This window comes from Pleurodeles waltl, chromosome 7 (assembly GCF_031143425.1).
Source record: "Pleurodeles waltl isolate 20211129_DDA chromosome 7, aPleWal1.hap1.20221129, whole genome shotgun sequence".
Classification (NCBI taxonomy): Eukaryota; Metazoa; Chordata; class Amphibia; order Caudata; family Salamandridae; genus Pleurodeles; species Pleurodeles waltl.
Window position 1 is genome coordinate 1,420,779,685 of NC_090446.1, and position 21,224 is coordinate 1,420,800,908.

General features: G+C 44.1%; 1 protein-coding gene across 1 annotated transcript in view; it reads right to left on the minus strand.

Annotated features, from left to right (window-relative positions):
* The window catches only part of LOC138246435 (zonadhesin-like), an 80,921-nt gene that overhangs the window by 16,205 nt on the left and 43,492 nt on the right, over positions 1 to 21,224 (minus strand). The window contains exon 2 of the mRNA XM_069201046.1: positions 8,856 to 8,891. Coding sequence (XP_069057147.1) covers positions 8,856 to 8,891 — 36 coding nt within the window. The remainder of the gene's footprint in view (positions 1 to 8,855; positions 8,892 to 21,224) is intronic.

The window sequence follows — 21,224 nt, forward strand, 5'->3', positions numbered from 1 at the left end:
GAGTAATAGCAGAATTCATAGATTTGGGATTTTAGTTTTATTGGACAAAGTGTGAACATACGATTAACAGACCAATAGGGATTTAGGGGGTAGTTTTAGCAATATTGACTTAACGGGTTTACACTGGGAAGGGAGGAGGCATTTTTCGCCAGATATTCTGCCTTTACATTTTGTCCATATTACGTCTTGGCAAGAAACATGCTTAACCTTAATGCTTAGAGACTTTGCATTCTCTGATCTTGGATGTTGAATCCTGATGCCTTGCTGATCGACTGATGTTCTGAGGACAAAGACTGACTCCGATTAATGATCCATATTGAGGATAGGTATAATATTATAGACCATTTGTTGGACCTGGCTTTTTGACGGGGACATCCCCAAACTTTTTGCCTCCTTCCTCCTATTTTTTTCTGACCTGTTGTTGTTGGCTTTTGACCTCTGAGCACTTTACCACTGCTAACCAGTGCTAAAGTGGATATGCTCTCTGTGTAAATTGTACTATTGATTGGTTTATCCATGATTGACTATTTAATTTACCTGTAAGTCCCTAGTAGAGTGCACTACATGTGCCTAGGGCATGTAGATTAAATGCTACTAGTGGGCCTGCAGCACTGGTTGTGCCACCCACCTCAGTAGCCTGCCATTGCAAGGCCTGTGTGTGCAGTTTCACTGCCACTTCGACTTGGCATTTAAAAGTACTTGCCAAGCCTAGAACTCCCCTTTTTCTACATACAAGTCATCCCTAATGTGTGCCATAGGTAACCCCTAGAGCAGGGTGCTGTGTGGATAAAAGGCAGGACATGTACCTGTGTAGTTATATGTCCTGGTAGTGTAAAACTCCTAAATTCGTTTTCACACTACTGTGAGGCCTGATCCCTTCATAGGCTAACATTGGGGCAGCCCTCATACACTGTTGAAGTGGCAGCTGCTGATCTGAAAGGAGCAGGGCGGTCATATTTAGTATGGCCAGAATGGTAATATAAAATCCTGCTGACTGGTGAAGTCGGATTTAATATTACTGTTCTAGAAATGCCACTTTTAGAAAGTGAGCATTTCTTCGCACTAAAATCTTGTTGTGCCCTTCAATCCACGTCTGGCTAGGTTTAGTTGACAGCTCCTTGTGCATTCACTCAGACACACCCCAAACACAGGGTACTCAGCCTCACTTGCATACATCTGCATTTTGAATGGGTCTTCCTGGGCTGGGAGGGTGGAGGGCCTGCCCTCACACAAAGGACTGCCACACCCCCTACTGGGACTCTGGCAGACAGGATTGAGCTGAAAGGGGGCTTGGTGCATTTCTTAGACACTCTTTGAAGTCACCCCCACTTCAAAGGCACAACTTAGTATAAAAACAGGGCCTCTGCCCTACCTCAGACACTTGCTGGAGAAGAAACCTGAACCAGAAACTACATCCTGCCAAGAAGAACTGCCTGGCTGCTCAAAGGACTCACCTGTCTGCTTTCTACAAAGGACTGCTGCCTTGCTGTTGCCCTGCTGCCTTGCTGAACTCTTGTCTGGCTGTGAAAGTGCTCTCCAAGGGCTTGGATAGAGCTTGCCTCCTGTTCCTTGAAGTCTCAGGACCAAAAAGACTTCTTCCTTTCACTTGGACGCTCCGTGCGCCGAAAATTTCGATGCACAGCTTGTTTCGCGGCGAGAAAAACGCCACACACCGACGCTGATCAACGCGACGCCCTCGGGACGATCGAGACTTCGACGCACAACCTCGCAAGGACAACGCCGCCCGACTTCCGAGGAGAAATCGACGCGACGCCTGCCGTGAGACCAAAATTTCGACGCACGGCCTCGCAAGGACAACGCCGCCCGACTTCCAAGGAGAAATCGACGCGACGCCTACCGTGAGATCGAAACTTCGACGCGCAGCCCCGCAGAACGACGCGCAGCCGGAAAACAAGTAGGAGAATCCACACACAGACCCGGGACATCTGGTAATCCCTGCGATCCACAAAAAGAGACTGTCTGCGCGCCGGAAAACGACGCCCGACTTCCCCGCGTGGAAAAGAACGACGCAAGTCTTTGTGTGCTGAGGAGAAATCGACGCACACACCCTTTTTCCACGCATCTCTTCTCCTGTGGCCCTCTGAGGAGATTTGTGCTCGAAAGACACTTTATTGCTTTTTAAAGACTTAAGACACTTAATATCACTTTTCAGTGATATCCTTACAAATTCTTATTGCAACTTTGATCGTTTTGACCTGCAATTACCCAGATAAATATTCTATATTTTTCTAAACACTGTGTGGTGTATTTTTGTGGTGTTATACTATGGTGTTGTATGATTTATTGCACAAATGCTTTACACATTGCCTTCTAAGTTAAGCCTGACTGCTCGTGCCAAGCTACCGGAGGGTGAGCACAGGCTGATTTTGGATTGTGTGTGACTTACCCTGACTAGAGTGAGGGTTCTTGCTTGGACAGAGGGCAACCTGACTGCCAACCAAAAACCCCATTTCTAACACTATTGTTATGCATATTTGTTTTTTCCTTCTAAGTACCAACTGTGGTCTTTTGATAGAGCCATAGTTAGATGTTTTTCCAGATTTGTGTTGCTAAATTGTTTTGCATGAAGCCCAACATGCTGATGCTAATCTGAGGTTAGTTAAGGATCCTCACTAATGAAATTATAACAGGGACTAATGCTTGATAAACTTCTCTGCTAAACCTCAGATAAATTATCACACTGGCACAGTTAACTTTGTTATTGATTTGCACCATAACCTTAGAATGTGTTGTTGTTCAAGCTTTGATTAGATTACACTTCTTCTGCTCCTTTGGACAGCCAGTGTGGTTTTGTATGCGTTTCATTTGATTTTGAGAATAATCTACATGATTTTACTATTGTTAATATAGGGAAATAAATATTCTAACTTTTACTAAAAAGGTGTGGTTATTCATGACTGAAAGGTCATGCTGCGTGACAATTACTGACTCTATTGATTATTGATGTTATGGATTACTAATTATTATGGATTATTGTGTATTGATTGATTATGTTCTGGAGTTATGGTAAGAACATCTTAATTGTGAGTCAAAAGGTTCATCAACCTATTCGCGTCTCCTTGTAAGTTTACTTATTAAGGTCATACGCGCTAACAGAGATGGTAGCAGACGGATGGTTCGTCTCCTTAAGAGCTTGCCATAGACGTCCAGTGCAAAGTGACGGTTATTAAAAGAGACGGTAAGAGAGGCTAATGGTTAGTCTCCTTAAGAGCTCATTACAGACGTGCGGTACACAGTAACCGGTGTTTCCAGTGATGGTAGTAGCTTGATGAGTTGGTCCTTTTATAGAGTTCATTATTATTGAGATTTGGATTTTGTTTTTCAGTAATGTTAATTGGAGATAAAATGTTCCCTTAAGCCAAGAAATTACTTTCCCAGATCCTGACTCCCGTTAATGGTTGTTTGAGGGTGTTCTTGGCGTTCTAGTGACAGTGTCACTGAAGTAGGTTGTGCTTGAACAGCTTATGCAAATTGCAGGTGAATTGTGATGTTTGTGAGGGTCTTAGGGAGTTTGCGTACTCCAAATGAAGTTGTAGAAGGAGTGTGCGTACTCCGCAATGTGCGAGTTGGGAAGTCATTGAACTTCATATGTGTGTGGCACCTTGTGCTAAAAAATTGTCCACATGGCTGTTGATGTACGGACCCTGTGTGGTCTAAGACTCTTGAGTATATTGAAGTGTATGAGACACTTGGTTTTTATGTTTTAATCTGTTGGGTTAAGTAGGTTAATCGGGCATGGTCAACAAGTCAGAGTGTGAATTAAAGTGAGTGAAATAATTTTTAGACTCAGATTTGGCAAGTCCTATGTGCACCAGGACAGACCCATTGATCAGTTGAGGGTAAAATTTGCGGGTCCAATTTTGCTTGTGAATCTGGGAGACCGAGAAAGAAGGAGTAGCTGTAAGTGTGGGAAGAGCCATCAGTGAAAAATCCGTAAGGTTTCTGAGGCAATTGTGTTACCTAGTAAACCAGCAGATTTGCTTTTGGTTTTTGATTAGTGCTTGCCATTTTACATTAGTTTATTGTGAATTGGAGTGAAGGAAAGCAATCTGCAGGACTTTGTCAGTTGCAGTACTTGTGCGTGTGACGTCATTGGAGCTGCGCTGGGATAGGTTGGTTAGTGAGAAGGGTCGCGCACAGATTGGCAGCCTTCCGCAAGAGGCAATTGGTTGAGAACGTAGGTGAAAGGAATCTTGGGGCGTAAAAGTCACTTCCTGATTGGATTTTGAATAACAAAATAACAAAAGGGTTGAAAAGAAGACAGTTTTCAAAGCATTAAAGAGTGCCCTAAGGGCCACCCAGTCAACCATCCTTTTGTGTTGCTAAAGGTTCCCTAAGAGGCCAGGGTATGCCCTGAGGTGGGCCCCATGCTCACTGCACCACTGCATTCAAGCTAGCCTGGCTGATGAGGGGTAATACCATGAAACTGGTCCCAGGATGCTTCTTTCCGGTCCAGGCAGGGCCTGGCCTGGCAGTTTGGGTTGAACTGTTCCCATTGGTAACAGTGCCAAGCCTGATTTGCATATGGCTGGATCCAAACTGGGTTGGCGGGGTGGGCAAAAAAATTATGTATTAAACCCAGATCTTTCTGACTGGGGGTGAATGTTTGCATTGTTCAGTATCTCATCCATCATCTGTTCTTTTTGCCTTAATATTAGTGAGCACGGTTATTAAGGTTTACAGTTTTATCTGTAGGAACACTTTTGTACACATATGGGGAATCAGCATTAAAGTGCAAGGTTTCTTTCCTTATGCCTGCCAAGTCATGTATGGAATGAATCCACAGGTCTATGGTTAGGATCAGCGTTTCCTTAATTCCGTAATTAACAGAGCTTCATTCAGCTCCTGTGGAAAGGGGGGGAGAAATCTGCATCTGTTAAATCACTCTCACACTGTTTGAGGGTTGTGAGAGCCCAGACCCCCTGAACAAAAAGGGAAGCCCAGACAACAGGAGCTAACACAGGAAGGGGCTCTCTTTTGAAGTTTGAAGTTTTGGTGGAAAGTCCCTGTCAGTGAGCAGCTAGGGATGGATCAGACTAAACAAGGACTTCTTGACAGTGTGATCTTGAACTGTCCCAGCGTGATGGGCAGGAGGTCTGGGATAAGGATGGAAGAGTGATGTGGCACCTAGAAATGGCAAGGAGTTTCTGGCTTCTAGAAATTTCCATCCTTATTTGAAAGCTCTTGCACAAGGGAGGTAAGTTGTTCGAGTTGTACTCTGGACCTTGACTGGGACAACACCATGGAAAGCTGGACAGAAAAGCCCCTTAATGGACTAAGGACTCTGCCCCCAGGGCCAGCCCCCTGAATTGTAAATCCTTTTTAGGCCAGGAGGTCTGCTGCAGAGGGCCCCATTGCTAGGGCTATTTAACAGGAGAAAAATGAGCACAAGATAGTCAAAATCAGCCTATTGGAGCCCGAGATATTCAAATTCAAAAGATTTAACCTTAGCCGCCGCCCCTCCTCCCCATGCAGTGAAGTGTGTTTGGCTCTGCGGCAATTTCGGAGAGATGCCCTGGGTTGGCGCAAGCAAGATTTAATACACTTGGGGTAGTGTGCATGCAGAGTCTACCTCTCCTGTGGTCCAATACCTCTGGTAGACCCCCTCATCTTCCCTTGGCACAATGCAAGAAAGGGGCCTGGGACACCAACTCCAGGCCCAATGCACCTAAACAGGCAGGGAGAATGCCATCATTCACCTGCAATGGTGCACACTTGCCTCTGTTCCCTGTGCCCCGCAGAAGTAATTAAAAGTAACACTAAGGCCCATATTTATACTCTGTTTGGCCCGGATTTGCATATTTTTTTTTTAACGCAAACTTGGCGCAAACTTAACTCAATATTTATACTTTGGCGCTAGACCCGTCTAGTTCCAAATGTATGGAGTTTGAGTCATTTTTTGTGCGTGAATACCTACCTTGCGCTAATGACATGCAAGGCAGGAGTTTCTGTGCAAAAAATTACTCTAAGGCATGTGCGCCTTATTTATCCTCCGGCATCAAAATGACGCACAGGAGGAGGCAGGCCTTAAAACATGGCGCACAGCCGGATTTGCGACGTTTTTTTAACGCCTGGGTCAGGGCAGGCATTAAGGGACCTGTGGGCTTATTTCCATGGTGGGAGACCATGGAAGCAGTCCACAGGTGCCGTTCACTGCACCCAGGAACACCCCCTGCCACCCTCGCCCACCCCTGGAGGACACCCATGGATGGGGGGACCCAACCATGGTGAGTGCAGGTAGGTATAATTTTTTTTTTTTTTAAAGTGGCATAGGGGGGGGGCCTAACTTGGGCCCCCTTACATGCCACTGTGGCCATGCCTGTGGGACAGAAGTCCCCTGGGCATGGCCATTGGGCAGGGGGGCATGACTCCTGTCTATGCTAAGACCGGAGTAATTTCCAGGGGGGTTGTGCATCAAAAAATGGCGCACGTCAGGTTAGACCCAATATTTTGGACTCTAACCTCACTTGCACCATTCTTTGGCGCACACCCCTCAGTCCTCCTTTCGCCTCCGCTCCCCGGTTAGAGTAATTTATTTTGACGTTAACCAGGCTGCAGTGCCGGCTAACGTCATTCCTTAAATAAGGCGCCCGGCTGGCGCATTGGAATGGCGTTAGTCGGCGGTAAACTACTCTGCCCAAGCCCTGATTTGCATCAAAAAGTATAATTATGGGCCTTAGTTCCTGGGTGTTGGGAACTAGGATGTCCAGGATTTTCACATTAGTAAGATTTGAGCTTTCGGTCTTCAGATGGCAGTGCACCACCTCTAGAGGTTGGTTCATGGCTGCAATTTTTGTGGACCGAATGTGCTAAAAATACCAAATAGCAGTCATGTGATATTCATTCCAAATGTTGTATTGATAATCTAATGCTGACAGTGATTTTTGGACAATGCGTAAATGCTTTATTGACATTAATGATTGCTTTTACACATTGTTATTGATTGAAGTGATGGCATGATGATTTTTAACATGTGCATTAGTCCTTTAATATGGTGAACCTTTGACAAAGCCAATAGGCTTGCCAGATTTGTTTTTGTGGTGACCCCTCAAGAATACCAGTAGGCCTGTAGACTGACACACATTGTAATATGACATTCTATCTAGGGTAGGTGGAGGAGGGTACTATAGAGATAGAGATAGAGATAGAGATAGAGATAGAGATAGAGATAGAGATAGAGATAGAGATAGAGATAGAGATAGAGATAGAGATAGAGATAGAGATAGAGATAGAGATAGAGATAGAGATAGAGATAGAGATAGAGATAGAGATAGAGATAGAGATAGAGATAGAGATAGAGATAGAGATAGAGATAGAGATAGAGATAGAGATAGAGATAGAGATAGAGATAGAGATAGAGATAGAGATAGAGATAGAGATAGAGATAGAGATAGAGATAGAGATAGAGATAGAGATAGAGATAGAGATAGAGATAGAGATAGAGATAGAGATAGAGATAGAGATAGAGATAGAGATAGAGATAGAGATAGAGATAGAGATAGAGATAGAGATAGAGATAGAGATAGAGATAGAGATAGAGATAGAGATAGAGATAGAGATAGAGATAGAGATAGAGATAGAGATAGAGATAGAGATAGAGATAGAGATAGAGATAGAGATAGAGATAGAGATAGAGATAGAGATAGAGATAGAGATAGAGATAGAGATAGAGATAGAGATAGAGATAGAGATAGAGATAGAGATAGAGATAGAGATAGAGATAGAGATAGAGATAGAGATAGAGATAGAGATAGAGATAGAGATAGAGATAGAGATAGAGATAGAGATAGAGATAGAGATAGAGATAGAGATAGAGATAGAGATAGAGATAGAGATAGAGATAGAGATAGAGATAGAGATAGAGATAGAGATAGAGATAGAGATAGAGATAGAGACACACACACACTCACACACATTTATGCATATGGTGATTACTATCCCACACAACCTCCACCGAGTAGGCCTTGGACTGGTCTGCTTCGCTACCCTGAGAGATTCAAATTCTACAACAGGATGCCTGGTTCCCAGTAGGGGGAAACTGTCGACCCATTAGTTGTGCAGGTCTCACATACTCCACAACTAATAACCCAATTTCTTAAAGTTAAAATACGAACAAATAATAAGTCATGCACACAGAAAATGGAATTGTCATATGTTAAAATACTCATTTTGGTAAAGTTTGTGAGCAATATTAACATGTGTACGATCTTGCTACCAATCCTCTTTAAGTAGGCCTGGGTGATATGTGCCTAATTTCTATTCCATGTAGTTAATATCAACCCAGCATATTTTGGATGAGAGGACACATTTTGCACTAAACATAGCGCAAAATTGCGCATGACATTAAGCAGCTGCTAGTGTTTTCTTAGCCAGTGCTGCTCCCATGCTCCTGCATAGGATTTTTACCAAAACCAAAGCTCAATTAGGCAACATGGCATGATTTATATAAGAAGGCATATCCAACATTGGTTTTACTTAAACTTTGGATATACCTCCTTACATAAATCTTGGGATTACTGACAAAGGGTTTATAGTCTAGTTCGTGAGTCACATGTTGGAAAAAGGAACATTGTGAATATACGCAGAGAGACTATTTGCCCATCTTACGAATGGGCAGTGTTCACAATCGCAGTAATGAGCTTACAATTCATTTTAAATCCCCTTGCAGTGTAGAATGCCTGTACTCGTACGCATCGGTGCAAGGCTCTAGACATACACAAACATTTACAGTATGAGTAGTATGTAGCACATAATACTCATTAAAGACATTCAAAGCAAGGGTTCAAACATTTTAGATTTAGAAAAAAGGTATACTGCAATGTATTTGTACTTGCCTTTTGTCGATTCATCTCCAATGACCAAGGTGAATACTGGAAATATAAAACAGATGCAAATTACTATTCAGAAGCATTTATCTTGTGTTTCAGTTGCATGTGAGGCAGTTTTAAGGCAAGTGCAGTTATGTGGCTCATCATACAGCGGAAATTCTGTTGCGTACAGGGTGTGAAAATTGAATTTATCCTGATGATTCAGAACAAAGGGCTGTGTATTGCCTAGTTCTAGCTGCAGCATGTTCTAGTACAGGCTAGTGGAGTTTGGAAGTGGTGGGATGGAGTGTTATACCCAAGTATAATGAGCGAGTGAGCCCAAAGTGCAAAAGGAGGGTGCAGGGGATTCCACGCTGCAAGAAACTTTTGAAAAAAATGTATTTAAATGGTGGATTTTCTAGCACACATTTACTACAATTTGTTGAAAAAAGTGCTCCCAAATATGGCATTTCAAAGCACAAGGGTGAAGAAAACATTAGAAAGTAGGTCCCTGCTCTTATTTGTGGACCCGGAGTCTGTATTTTAGATTTTTTTGTGTAGTGCTGTTTGATGTCGCTGAGGCCTAGCGCTTACATTTAAGTGCAGCCCGTACTACTTCTGTGCTATCTAATAAAGTGTTGCCTATCTTTTCTGCAGTTCCTCGTAGGTGGATTTTTGTCCTCAGTTTGTATTTTTTGTTGTTTTTGCCCATTTGTGAGATTTTGGTCACCTTCTTGTGTTTCTCCTCCACCCTACCATTGGTTTCTTTATTAAGAATGGGGGACTTTTTGGTATTAGTGTGTAACTTGAGAACGTAAGTAATGGGTGTATACTTTGTAGGGGGGGGGGGGGGGGGAGTTGATCCTTGTACCAGTTGTATGTTTTCTGACAGGGTGAGTTTTTAGTTTGCCTCCTTACTGCACGCACTTGTGTGTTGCCCCCTTTGTGTCAAATCTGGAGAGCAAGTGGGGTGCTGCCTGTTTCCTTTGTCAGAGGGCTGAGATTATAACCAGGTTGTGCCATCATGGGTCTTTCATGTGAGACTCAACCACTTCTCATTGAAATATGGGTGGGTAAGGATTGATGACAAACAGGCTATCATGATATGTAATGCATAAGGAGTCCACAGACAATCCCACTGGGCTCATAGGCCATCCCAGAGTCTCCCACAGAAGGCTGGTTAGAGGAGCGTGAAAGAAGGGGTGGATTCTGAGAGGATGCAGTTTTGGTTAGACTTGAACCAACCTGTTTTCTGAGGTAAAGTTCCAGGTTCAGGCTAGCCTCTTGCCTGACTTCTGGGAATGCTAAGGGCGCCCAGCATACAAAACAGATTCTGGCTACCAGTGTACATCAAAGCAAATGATTCACCTCCCTGTTAGGAGTATAATGCTGGCCCCTGCAGTCCCCACAATAGGGCTTTGCAACCTTTCAAGGATCCTCATTCATCCAAAGGCCAATGAATATCTATGATATATGCGAGAGTCAGGGGTCCGTCATTACATTATTTTTGCGTTACATCACTGTCTACTGTGGGAGCATGGGTGACGGTTCAGACTGTCCTTTTTATTATATCAGGGGTTGCAGAGAGCCACAAAACATGACAGGCTCTTCGGGGGCAGTATAGCTATACAGTATAGATCAAAGGTATTCCCTAACTCTGGACCATTTTACTGCTGTTTTTATCATACTGTTTAAATTATAATGCTGTAATACTAACTGACCCTGCCTGACACCCGTGTTTAGAGGGTGACGGCAGGTTTCAACTTTGCATACCGTTTTAGATACTCTTAGCTATACTTTCATTAAGCACTCTGATCCCCGACTCCCCCAACACGGCTTGTAACATCTGTACTTGGACCCCCTCAACTCGCCCTATCGTCCCTCCTTTTTAAAACTGAAGAGCAATCTGGCAATTTGTTTTGGACAACTGTCGCTCTCTGCCAGCCCACAATCTACAGATACTGTCACTGCTAGAAGAACATACCTGAGATGCCTTGTTTAGAACCTAAACCTGGCCTCGTGAAGACTCCTCTCCGGAGGTAGTGATGGCACTACCCCAGGACTATTCAATTCACCGCCTAGATAGACCTAACGCTAAAGGTGGGGGTATTGCCATCATTTATAAGAACTCAATGAAATGCCTCACCACACCTTTTGATATCCCTGACTACAAAAGCTTGTCCTTTTCTCTAGCCTTAAATGCTACATTCACCATCTCTGGACTACTTATCTATCGCCCACCAGGACCTTATGGGAGATTCCTACAAGCTTTACCTGACTTAGTGGCAGACATGTCCTGTAAAACTCCCAATTTTACCATCCTTAGTGACTTTAACATCCATGCAGATGATGAACACAGCCTTTCTATCAAATCTTTACTTTGCGGCTTGGCCTCATTAAATTTGACACAGGGTTCGAACATAATCTCGCCCAGACTAAAATATATATTGAACCATTCCCTAACATCTGGTCTTGTGATCCCAATATTGGAAACATGCAGTTGTCAAGACTCTATTAAAAAACCTTAACTTGATGCAACCCTTTTTAGTAACTATAGACCCATCTCTCTCCTCCCTATTGCATCTAAAATACTTGAAAAAAATTTCAATCAACTAACGTGCTTTCTTGAAGATCATAATCTCCTTCATTTTTCACAAATGGGATTCAGACCACAACATAGCACATAATCAGCTTACTTGCCAAAGATTGGATTTAGACGGACACGCAGCCGTCATTCTATTAGGTCTCAGTGCCGCATTTGACACTGTAGACTAATATACTACTACAAAGACTTTTGGCAAAAGGAATTGAAGGCACCACATTAAAGTGGTTTTCCTCCTTCCTGAAAGATAGAACTTTCCAAGTCTTTGATCACTCCTTCTTTTCTAACACATTCTTCCTCACATGCGGGGTCCCTCAAGGCTCTTTGCTGAGCCTAACTCTTTTTAATATCTATACGTCACCCTTAGCTAAAATTGCTGAACCTCACGGTTCCTCCTTGGTATCATATGCGGATGAAACCCAGCTGGTAGTTTCTCTTTCCAGTACCAGAAATATTGTTCCAAACAATTTATCTTCTTGTCTCGCAGATGTAGCTAGATGGATGACTAATCCTAAAATGAAATTTAATGATGAAAAATTGGATGTAATGATAGTTGGAAATCATGCTCTTCTTAAGTTTCCAGCCCTGGTATTGGAAGTTCTTAAAGATCTCCCTCCGCCCAAATAAAACATAAAGAGCTTAGGCTTTTGGCTAGATTCCCATCTTACAATGGACTGCCAATCTAAAAAGCTGGCCGCAACTTGTTTCGGCTTATTAAGAACTATTAGGAAAATTCTCAAAGTCCTCCCTCTTTCGGCCAGAAGACTCATAATTTAGGCCCGGATACTGTCTCATTTAGACTATGGTAACTCTCTTTTCCTTAGCTCTCCTGGCTATGTAAGAAAGAGATTACAGGTTGTGCAAAATGCCGCTGACTGTCTGTTTATGAACACACCCAGACATTTGTCTGCCAAACCCTCTCTGGCTTCACTTCATTGGCTTCCCATAGAACAACATATCAATTTTATGGCCATCTGCATGACACATAAATCCCTCCATAATAAGGGTCTGCTGTTTCTCAGGCAATGTATAACACCCTATACCCCTAAGAGGGCACTTAGATCCACTACCACCTTGTTGGTCAACACACCCTGTTTCAGGAAAGCAACATGGGGAGGTAGTTATTTTTCAGTTAAAGCCACATATCTTTGGAACTCCGACAAGAACAGATGGAATCTTCCTTTCGTAAGAAACTGAAGACATTTCTATTCACAGCATAGGCATCTCTGAGTTTGGTGGTCTCCCTCTAGCGCTGGAAAGCCTCCGGATAGCTGTGCCCTCTAAAATTATTTTAACTAAACTAAACTAAACCTGACCAACATCCAGGCGTGACTCCTCCACTAGGGCGAGGAGTGTCAACACCCCCCCACCAGCAACAGCTGTTGCAAAAACCTTTTTTTTGTAAAAACGATAATAAACTATGTTTATTATCATTTTTAGTAAAAGGGTAGGGGTCACAGGCTGTTATGAGCACTGAAGGGGGGTGCACAGCACTCCCACTCACTGCGCATGTATGTTTGACCAGCTGTCTCAGGCCGGCCAAACATGCATGCGCAGTAGGCTCTTTCCAGCCCAGCAACACAGTTTCCAAGCTGGAGAGAGCCCGCGTAGACTCCCAGTCTGCCTGGAAGTGCCCTGGATGGACGAGGAAAGGAGCAGCGTGGTCATGACGGCAGTGGCAGCGATGATTAAGGTAAGTTTTTTTTTTTCTTCATTAATTTTACCCCCTCAATTCAACCTCCCCACGCACACCGCTCCGTTACCACTGCGAGCTGCTCCTGCAAACATTGGCCATCTTCCTTTGACATCCTTTATTGCATAGCCCAACCAGACTTCTCTGCCAAGTGCTGATTCATAGGCCTTCACATCCCTCTTTGTAATTGATACACCCTCCTCCTCCTATTCAGGAACGAAGGCCTTCTTCCAGGGCACAGCCAGCTGGGCCCATTGAATCAGACACAGGAAGGATGCAGGGCAAAGGGCATAGGTTGAGTGCTTTACTCCCCGAGTAATTTGTACCCATATTTATACTCGGTTTGCGTTGAATTAGTGTCATTTTTTAATGCTAATTTTTAATGCTAATTCTACGCAAACCTAACTTCATATTTATAATTTCGCACTAGACCCATCTAGCGCCAAAGTTATGGAGTTAGCGTCATTTTTTTAACCTGTGAAATCCTACCTTGCGTCAATGAGATCCAAGGTAGGCGTTCCCGGGCAAGAAATCATGCATAGGAGGACGGCCTTAAATAATGCCGCTAAGCCTGCTTAGCACCATTATTTAACTTAACGCCTAGGTCAGGACAGGCGTTAGGGGACCTGTGGGCTAATTTCAGAGACCATGGAAACAGCCCACAGGTGCCCTTCCCTGCCCCAGGGACACTCCCACCCACACCTGGAGGGCACCTAAGGATACCTAAAGATAGGTATTTTTATTTTAAAGTGCCATGGGGAGGCTAGCTTGGGCCGCCCTACATCAGACTGTGCCCAATGGCCATGCCCAGGGGACAGAAGTCCCCTGGGCATGGCCATTGGGCTTGGGGACAGGACTCCTGTCTTTATTAACACTGGAGTCATGTCAAATGACTAGTCAGGTTAGGGTCATGTTTTTGACTCTAACCTGACTAGTGCCATTCTTTCTCGCACAACCTCCAGTCCTCACTACGCCTACTCTATCCGCATAGCGTCATGTATTTTGACGCTAACCGGGCCTTAGCGCCGGCTTGCACCATTCCTTAAATATGGCGCCTGGCTGGCATCCTGGAATGGCGCTAGCCGGCACTATACTTTTGACGCAAACCTGCGCTAACTCAGGTTTGCATCAAAAAGTATAAATATGGCCCTCAGTTCTCTTATGAAACATGAAATTCCAGTGTCCTGCTAGGAGGCTGGAATGTGGAATGAGGGCATCACTGGAGTAAGAAGTCAGGCATCAGCAAAGCTAACGCAGCAGCTACATGAAAATAACTGGTGTGGGGATATATAGATTAAAAGCTTGCAGCTATAATGTCCGTAAAGTAGTGTAACTAACTTGAGTTTTTATAAAATAACAGAGGCAGCCGTGCATCTGTGTGATCGAGTATAATTTTTAACCACAAAAAATAGCGTAGGGTCTTCAAAAATGCACCCTTGTCAATTTTATGTGGGTACAGGCTCTTGAATGAACATACTCAACCCATTTCTGAGCATGCTGTTCATGTATCCGCATACGTTGCAGGACCTACAAGTGTTTGGCCAAATCAAGTGGGGTCAAGGAGAAATTCCCCTGCTGTATACTGCACACTCATACGTTTTTAGTTAGTTCACAAGATTACTTTACTTTTTTCAACATAAAGCATTCTTGTGCAATACCTCTACCCTACGAAGGAGGCCCTGAACAGCAAATGTGCAAAAGATTTGCAATGTTATTTTTGGATGTTGTTTCTCTACAATTAGGAAATTAGGTAAGTTGGAGGTGATTTTGGCTGCGTAGATGATGAGGAGTGATTAAATAAGTTTCTAATTTACTTAACATCCATGTTTGAGACATACACGGCAGAAAGGCTGTGTAGATGCTGCCTTGGAGGTTATTTTGCGGTCCACAGGGGCTGTATTTGCGACCCCTGGCTTGCCCTTTGCGACCTGTGCGCTGTCTTTGTAACAGCTTCAGAGGGGGTAAATTCAGTGCGAGGAACACAGTGGCATCTCGTCCGTTCGGCGATGTCAGTTGGGGCTTCACTATCTCTGTTTTCTGTCCATTTTTATTACACTAATATCAAATAATAAAATATTCACTAGTAGTGTAATTCAAATGGGGCACGGTTAGCTGGTATATGCTCTTCCATGGCAACTGAGTTAAGTAAAAAAGCTTTTAAATGTATGGTGTGTGCATGCGGGAAAGAGTGTGTTTATGTGAGTGTGTTTAAGCCTGAATTTGTGTGTATGTGTGTGTGTGTGTGTGTGTGAAAGAGGTGGTCAAAGGGTGCGTTGGGTCACTTCCGCTACCCCTGGCATTTTGGTGAATGGACGTCCATGGATGCTACACTGCAAACCGCTGTGCTTCATATCAAGAGACCACACAGGGGAGACAGGCGCCTCTTCAGTGTATCCCACACTAAGTCAAGACATGCTTGGGCTATTTTCAGACTTCCCTGAATTATTCTTCTTGAGACCTGGTGATGGGACTGCCACAGTAATGGGACACAGTAGCTTAAACTGGAAGAAAACTACTGGAGTTCTCCCCCTCAAGCCCAAACACTCATCCGAAGACCATCAATAGGAGTTGCTGGGAGGAAGTGAAGGAGGCAGAGTTCACTGTCACGCCCACTCCTACATTGCCCCAAATGGCCTGCCCTACCCCTGGTCATTTAGATTAACAGATTTCTTTCAGCCCCACCCTAAGCAATCTAAATAGCACCCAAAATAAACATCTATTCCTAGCATTGACACACATACCACACCCACCAGTGTGTCATCACTGCTCTGCCTCATGCCTGCAGGTCGTGGGTTTCCTTGCCCAGCCAATGCATGTGCAAGGCCCAGGGTCCAACCGGCTCCACTTCCCCCCAAAAGAACACAGATGTAGACAGCTTTCTCATTGAGCAGCAAGCACAATTTCCTGCTAGATACTTGGTTTTTCTGCTAATCCTTTGGTTTCTACCCCAGAGGTGGAGGGGAGACGCCCACTGCACCAGTTAATACCAGCCGTCCCTGGTACAGGCTCTATGCAGAGAAACTCTTTATTCCACTAATTGAAACCAATGTAGTTGCCATTGTCTCTTTTCATTCAGAGGACAGGCAACCTGTACACCAGTGTTAGATCATTCATTCTGGCTTATACACGTGGAGCGTTTCACCTACAGCGCTGATGGTTGCATTTTTAATGTTACTTCACATAGTAGGCTATGTTGATTTGTGAAATACCATTGCACTGCACACATTGTTCCCAGGACCCCTTCCCATTTGAGAATGCTTAAACAAAACAAAAGAGCAGGCAGTTGTCCCACAGACTACTTTGTACTCTAAAACATAAAAGTTAGCTTTTTTGTTTTTTAAACACAGCCTGTATTTCTTTATGGAAAATGGATTGCAGTGAAAAAAAGATTGTTTTATTAGACATGGTGGTCTGCGGACCCTATCATTTCTAAGGGGTTGCAAACTGAGACCTACCTCAATATGATTCATAAGGTAGGGCGATTTGCAACCCACTAAGAAATGCTAATTACTTTTAAAAAAAAAGTTTCTAACATTTGGAACAGCAATTTTCTAATTGCAATTTGCAGAAAATTACAACTTGGAAATCTCTATCCCCAATGTTACTGCATCTGGCTCTAAGTGCAATTCAGGACCAGGGTACTGACACCTGTAGAGTGGGACAGCAAAACCTGTTATGATAAAACAGTGCAAACTAGGCACTTTCCTGCCTGATGCTACTAACTACAGTCATTCATAATGTGTCACAGGGTAGGGTGGGATCAGTGAGGTCTGTTGCCCCTCACCCCCAATCTGTGATTAGTTACTAAAGGGTGTCAGGTTAGAGAAGGGAAGAAGAGCATACACATTTTTGGCTATTATCTTATATTAAAGTAATAAACTAAACCCAAGGACATTTTGGGCAATGGTAAATTGGCAAGTGAATAGGCCTAGCAGATCTGACAGTGCAATCATCTCTGAATTAGAATAGTCAATATACCTCTCTAGACATCTCACGTCTGGTGATTCTGACTGCCAGAACTGGTAAGTCACACAGCTAGGGGGTAAGGCCTTGCCACTCCAGCCCAAATGAGGTTATTGTCACTGCCACCTTGAGATCATGAATGCTCGGGCTACTCCATTGTAGACTTAACATTTCTGCCTAGCTGGCCGCAACAAGTTGTGGTAAAGGGCAGAACAGACAGGGCTCCTGTACCCAATGGTCTCCCCAAGGTCCCTTTAGGCAAGATTTTCAATTTTGGCCAACAAGCATCTCCTGCTTTTTAACTATTGCCCGAGGAGCTTGGTAATGCCAGAGTCCTGGCGTGGGGACATTTTTCAACCTATTTACAGAAGAGCCTCCAATCTGATCCCAGCATTACAGATTGATAACACGTCTTGAAAATGAAGCAGCCTTTTTTGCCAGTTTACCACTGAAAAGATAAACAGCCATGGGAGGAGTAAAGAGGGCTGATTCCAAAGAACCAAATGGGGTTTACTTTAAAATATGGCACCCTGACAAACTTGTTAGCCATATCCATGCTATCTGAAAAGGCAATACGTTTGCAAACCTTGCTGCACTACAGATTTGTTGATTTCAAGGCAGATTTTGACTGTGTCCCAAGGGGGGCTCTTCAGACGAAGTCAAAGAATGGGGGCATCCCTCCAAAATTCCTGGAGGCTATCATTCAGTTGAACACCACTAACACATGGGTTTGCTTCAAACAGGGTCACGAATCTGTGTATCCAGGAAAATTGCAACTCTGTGGGGGATAAAGCAGTAGGATGTGTTACCCCTCCTTCTCTTTAGCTGGTTCATATCTGACTTGTCCAGCGCCCTCAATATCAACAGCCATTCCCCTAAGATAGTAGTTGAACACATTAGCAATTTGGTATATGCAGATGATCTAGCGCTGCTTAGCTATACAAGAGTTGGGCTGCAGCTTTTGCTAAACACTGCACTCATATACAATAGTGTCTGGAGGCCAATTTAAGGAAAACTAAAATTATACCACAGGGCTGGAAATCTAGCAAGGGGCTGCTGGTGTTGTAATTACATGAAGATCATGAATTAACAGTCATGCAAATACTTGGGGGTTATCACTGATGCAAGGTGCACCTTTGTCAGGCAAATGAAGATGGGTGAAATCAAAGCTTTGGCTCTCCAGATGTCCCTTTCAAAAGAATCAAGTTTGCTGATGTGGGATGTAAAAGAGTCTCCTACCTCCCCTGAATGTCATGAGGGCAAAATGAATTCCATATTTTTCCTACAGTAGCATCATTTTACTGGGGACAGGCGGCAAACTCCTGAATAAACATGTCACCAAAATATGCAAGTGTGTCATTCAACAGCCGAGATTTTCCTCAGCTGCTCAGATCTGGCCAAAATTGGACCTCATTAATCAGCAGGTGGTTAGAGCAGGAGCTTTCTTAAACCTCTGCCAAAAACTCAGACTCACCAAGACTGGTTGTCTAGAGGCATGAAAATTAAACTGGTGGCTCAAGACAACCCCTCTAACGGTACTTTGAAGATTGACTTAGTACCTTACAAATTAGAAAGCTTTCACACATGAATCAACATGACTTTAAGAAATGTATTAAAAAGTGTGTGTGCTTCTTTTCTCATCAGACTGACATGGTTGCTTTAGCAAAGCATAAGCAAGCATGGGCTGTCATCGGTTCCTATCATCAAGCGCTTCCCTCACCTTCATCTGTTCTCCACGGAATCAAAACAAATCAAATGGAATCAAATAAGGTTCATGGCCCTCAGACACAGGGAATGGCTGTTCCTACAACATGTAGCTAGGTGGTGTAGGCCTTCAAAATCTACAACGGGGGTATGGTCTGTATGATGAATCTTTGAATACATTGTCTGCATCTGCTCAGCTTTACCTGAGAAACGAAAATCTCTCCTAAAGCGGAATTGGAACACACTGGACATTTGCTCATGCCAGCAGGCTGTTATTGACACCCTTAACCCTAATAGCATTGCTCTGAATATTTTGTTGGTTAAGTTTGTAGCTTTAGCAGCTAAGAAACTCAGCAGCATGTGGGCCCTACCGAGTGTTACCAGCTTGAGCCCCTTTTTGGATTGCACACTGGCGCACCCTGTTAGAAATATGGTCTCCGGTTGGCAGTCAGTTTGCACTCTGTCCAAGCAGGGACTCTCACTCTAGTTAGGGTAAGGGAGGTACACAGCTCTGATAACCCCTGCTCATCCTCTTGGTAGCTTGGCACAAGCAGTCAGGCTTATCTCAAAGGCAATATGTTAAATATCTGTACGAACACACACAGTGAAAACACTACCAAATGGACAGTTTAGAAGAATAACCAATATTTATCTAAATCAAATAAGACTGAAACAACAAAAATCCAACATACACAAGTAAAGGTATGAATTGTCAAAGATTAAACTCAAAAATAGCGCTTAGAAGCACAAATGCTGCAATTTGGTGTTATCACAGTGTCGTTCTTAACAATGCAACGCCAATGGTGCCGGTCACTGAGTCACACAGATCCTCATGGCCAGTAACTTGTGAAGAGTGAGGAAACAAGCCGGTGCACAAAGTTGGGGAGCGAGGAGTTGCTGAATCTGAGGCAGCATTGGAGTCGGTGAGAGGCATTGAGTCCTTCCTGCGGAGCAGTGGAGGTGAGGCTGTGTTGGTGCAAGGTGTCGATCCCTTACACTTCCAGCGAAGTGTATGTCCGACGGGTCAAGACGATGTGGTTCGACCTCATGGGGTTGCGATCACGCCACAGGGCTGCAAGTGCCACAGGAGTCAGGTGTCATGAACATCGTGATCTGACACTCCAATCTCACGAGATCAAAGGACGTCAGCGGCTGTTCCGACATTGGACCCGCGATGTCAGTGTGGTCATTGCACCTCAGCGAGGACCACAGCTTCATGTGCAGGCTGCATTGCATGAGTAAGGCAGCTGTGTCTGTACAATGTTGTTTGATGTCATCCAATGTCGGTGCACTTGGTTTTTCACCAGCTTTCACTTCCAGCGGCCAATGAACTGGAATAGGCACCACCTGTCAAGTTAGACTCCGCAGCAGGTGAACTCAGAGGCTAGTAGGGGAAGTCTTTGCTGTCCCTGAGTCTTCTTAACAGGAGGAGAGCTCAGTTTAAGCCCTTGGAGAATCTTTTCAAGCAGGATATACAGCAAAGTCCAGTCTTTGACCTCTCAAAGGCAGAAGCAGCAACTGCAGGCCATCTCAGCAAAGCACACATAGCAAAGGGGCAGTACTTCTCCCCCAGCTCCTTGGCAGAGGTTTCTTTTGATCCAGAAGTGTTCTAAACATCTGGGGTTTTGGGTTCACTACTTGTACTCCTTTCTGCCTTTGAAGTTGGCAAACTTCAAGGGAATGTCTGTTGTTCACAAGATCCTGCGTTGCCCAGACCTGGCTCCAGACACACACCAGGGGTTTGAAGACTGCATTGTGTGAGGGCAGGCACAGCCCTTTCAGGTGTAAGTGTCCACTCCACCCTCCACTCTAGCCCAGATGACCCATTAGGATAGGCAGGCTACACCCCAGCTCCCTTTGCTTCACTGTCTAGTAGAGATTCACAAACAGCCCAACTGTCAGTCTGACCCAGACAGGAAATACACAAGCAGGCAGAGTCACAGAATGGTTTAAGTGAGAAAATGCCAATTTTCTACAACTGGCATTTTCAAACTGACAATTTAAAAAACAACTTTACCAAAAGATGTATTTTTAAGTTGTGAATTCAGAGACCCCAAACTCATGGTCTCTATCACCTCTCAAAGGGAAACTACACTTAAAAGTTATTTGAAGGCAGCCTCCATCCTAACCTATGAGAGAGAGATGCCTTGCAACAGCGAAAAACAAATTTGGCTGTATTTCACTGTTAAAACATGTAAAAACACACCAGCACATGTCCTACCACTATCCTACTTAGGGCCTACTTTAGGGGTGCCTTACATGCAAATAAAAGGGACGGTGTGGCCTGGCAAGTGGGTATACTTGCCAGGTTGAATTAACAGTTTAAAACTGCACACACATACACCGCAGTGGCAGATCCGAGCCATGTTCGAAATCTACTCATGTGGGTGGCACAACCAGTGCAGCAGGCCCACTAGTAGCATCTCATTTACAG